This window comes from Nicotiana tomentosiformis, chromosome 8, assembly GCF_000390325.3.
Source record: "Nicotiana tomentosiformis chromosome 8, ASM39032v3, whole genome shotgun sequence".
In the NCBI taxonomy this organism is placed as follows: Eukaryota; Viridiplantae; Streptophyta; class Magnoliopsida; order Solanales; family Solanaceae; genus Nicotiana; species Nicotiana tomentosiformis.
In genome coordinates, this window is record NC_090819.1 from 57,721,978 (window position 1) to 57,724,685 (window position 2,708).

Genomic DNA, 2,708 nt, shown 5'->3' on the forward strand with positions numbered 1-2,708 from the left:
TGCGTCACATATTGGACTTGGTATAGTGTTGATGCAAGATGGTAGGGTAATTTCCTATGCATCTTGGCAACTGAAGGTTCATGAGAAGAACTACCTCGTTCATGACTTAGAGTTGGTAGCTATTGTTCATGCATTGAAGATTTAGAGGCATTATCTCTATGGCATGTCGTGTGAGGTATTCACAAATCATCAAAGTCTATAGCACTTATTTAAGCAAAATGATCTAAATTTGAGGCAGTGGAGGTAGTTAGAGGTGTTAAAAGACTATTATATCACCATTTTGTTCCATCCCGGGAAGGCAAATATGGTGGTTGATGCCTTGACTAGAAAGGCTAAGAGTATGGGTAGCCTTGCATATATTCCAGTTGGTGAGAGACCGCTAGCATTGGATGTTCAGGCTTTGGCCAATCAGCTCGTGAGGTTAGATGTTTCGGAGCCTTGCTGGATCCTTGCTTGCACGGTTTCTCGGTCTTCTTTGTATGAGCGCATCAGAGAGCGTCAGTATGATGACCCCCATTTACTTTTCCTTAAGGGCAGTGAAGCACAGTGGTGCCAACAAGGTTTCTATTGGAGATGATGGGGTGTTGCGGATGCATGGTCGGATTTATGTGCCAAATGTGGATGGATTACATGAGTTGATTCGTGAGGAGGCCCATAGTTCGTGGTATTCCATTCATCTTGGTGCCGCCAAGATATATCGAGATTTGAGGCAATACTATTGGTGGAGAAGAATAAAGAAAGATATAGTTGGGTATGTTGCTCGGTGTTTGAACTATCAGTAGGTGAAGTATGAGCACCAGAGGCCAGGTGGTCTGCTTTAGAGACTTGAGATTCCCGAGTGGAAGTGGGAGTGCATTACTATGGATTTCGTTGTTGGGCTCCCACGGACTTTGAAGAAACTTGATGCAGTGTGGGTCATTGTGGATTGGTTGATTAAGTAGGTGCATTTCATTCCGGTGGAGCTACATATTCTTCAGAGCAGCTGGCTCAAATATATATTCGGGAGATTGTTCATCTCCATAGTGTGCCAGTGTTTATTATCTCTGATCGAGGCACGCAGTTCAGATCGCACTTCTGGAGAGTTGTGCAGTGTTAGTTTGGTGCGCGGATTGATTTGAGTACAATATTCCACCCTCAGACGGATGAGCAGTTCGAGCGCACCATTCAAATCTTGGAGGACTTGCTACGCGCCTGTGTTATGGATTTCAGAGGTTCTTGGGATCAGTTCTTACCTCTTGCAGAGTTTGCCTACAACAACAACTACTAATTGAGTATTCAGATGGCTCCTTATGAGACCTCATATGGGAGGTGGTGTCGTTGTCTAGTTGGTTGGTTTGAGCCGAGAGAGGCTAGGTTGTTCGGCAATGATTTTGTTCGGGATGCCTTGGAGAAAGTCAAATTGATTCAGGATTGGTTTCGTACAGCCCATACTAGGCAGAAGAGTTATGATGATCGGAGGGCTCATAATGTAGAATTCATGGTGGAAGAGAGGATTTTGCCACGAGTTTCACCCATGAAGGGTGTGATGAGGTTCGGGAAGAAGGCAAGTTGAGCCCGAGGTATATTGGTCCTTTTGAGATCCTTGAGAGAGTTGGTGAGGTGGCCTACATACTTGCATTGCCACCTAGCTTATTGGCAGTTCACCCGGTGTTCCATGTTTCCATGCTCTGTAAGTATTATGGTGATTTGTCCCATCTATTAGATTTCAGCTCAGTCCAATTGGACAAGGATTTGACTTATGAGTAAGAGCCGGTGGCTATTCTAGCCCAACAAGCACGAAAGTCAAAGTCTAAGAGTTTTCCTTCTGTGAGAGTGCAATTAAGAGGGCAGCCGATCGAGCCAGCTATGTGGGAGTCCGTGTCCCACATGCGAAGTAGATACCCCCACCTTTTCACCAGTCTAGGTACTTTTCTATGTTCGTTCGAGGACAAATGTTTCTTTTAGGGGTGGAGAATGTTACGACCCGATAGGTTGTTTTGAGTACTAGCCCTTATTTCCGTGTTCTGACACTCTATTAGATCCATTTTAATATTTCTCGATTTGTTTGCGCAGTCTGTGTCTTTTTCCGGAAAGTTGTTATGTTAAAATTTGAAGAAAACTTGATTTTCGGCTTTAAAAACAACTTGAGTTGACTACAGTCAGCATTTTGTGTAAACGACCCCGGATCGGTATTTTGACGATTCCAATAGGTTCGTAACGTAATTATGTACTTGAACATATGCCCGGAATTGAATTCGGAAGTCCCTAAATTTATTTGACTTATTTTGCTGAAAGCTAGTAGTTTGAAGGTTTGGAAACTTTCTAGGTTTGACCGTAGGTTGACTTTAGGGCTATCGGGTTCAGATTTTGGTTCTAGGACTTGGTATAGGTCCGTTTTGTTATTTGTAACTTGTATGCAAAATTTGGTACAAATCGGAGTTGGTTCAATTGGATTCAGAAGCTTGGTTGTGATTTTAGAGGTTCTTGAGTTTTCTTTGAAACTTCATGCATTTTGATGTCTGATTCATAGTTAGAGATATTATTTTGGTTCTTTGATCGCGCGAGTGAGTTCATATGATGTTATTAGACTTGTATGCATGCTTGGTTTGGAGCCCGAGGGGCTCGGATAAGTTTCGGATAGGCTACGGAGCATTTTAGACTTAGACATTTGCTGGTTTTCAGCTGTTGCTGGTGTTTGGTACTTTGTGCTTCGGAGTCGCAAAGGAGAA

General features: G+C 43.2%; 1 protein-coding gene across 1 annotated transcript; it reads left to right on the forward strand.

Annotated features, from left to right (window-relative positions):
- Positions 1-304: 304 nt before the first annotated feature.
- Positions 305-782, forward strand: LOC138897516 (uncharacterized). The gene is made up of 2 exons (XM_070183490.1): positions 305-420; positions 533-782. Exons 1-2 carry the CDS (start codon positions 305-307, stop codon positions 780-782), a joined length of 366 nt encoding a protein of 121 aa, XP_070039591.1.
- The last annotated feature ends 1,926 nt before the right edge of the window (positions 783-2,708 follow it).

Coding starts and splice junctions, on each gene's coding strand:
- LOC138897516 (XM_070183490.1), top strand. CDS start 305: ATGGTGGTTGATGCCTTGACTAGAAAGGCTAAGAGTATGGGTAGCCTT. Junction 421..532: donor TTGGCCAATCAGCTCGTGAG/GTTAGATGTTTC, acceptor CTTTTCCTTAAG/GGCAGTGAAGCACAGTGGTG.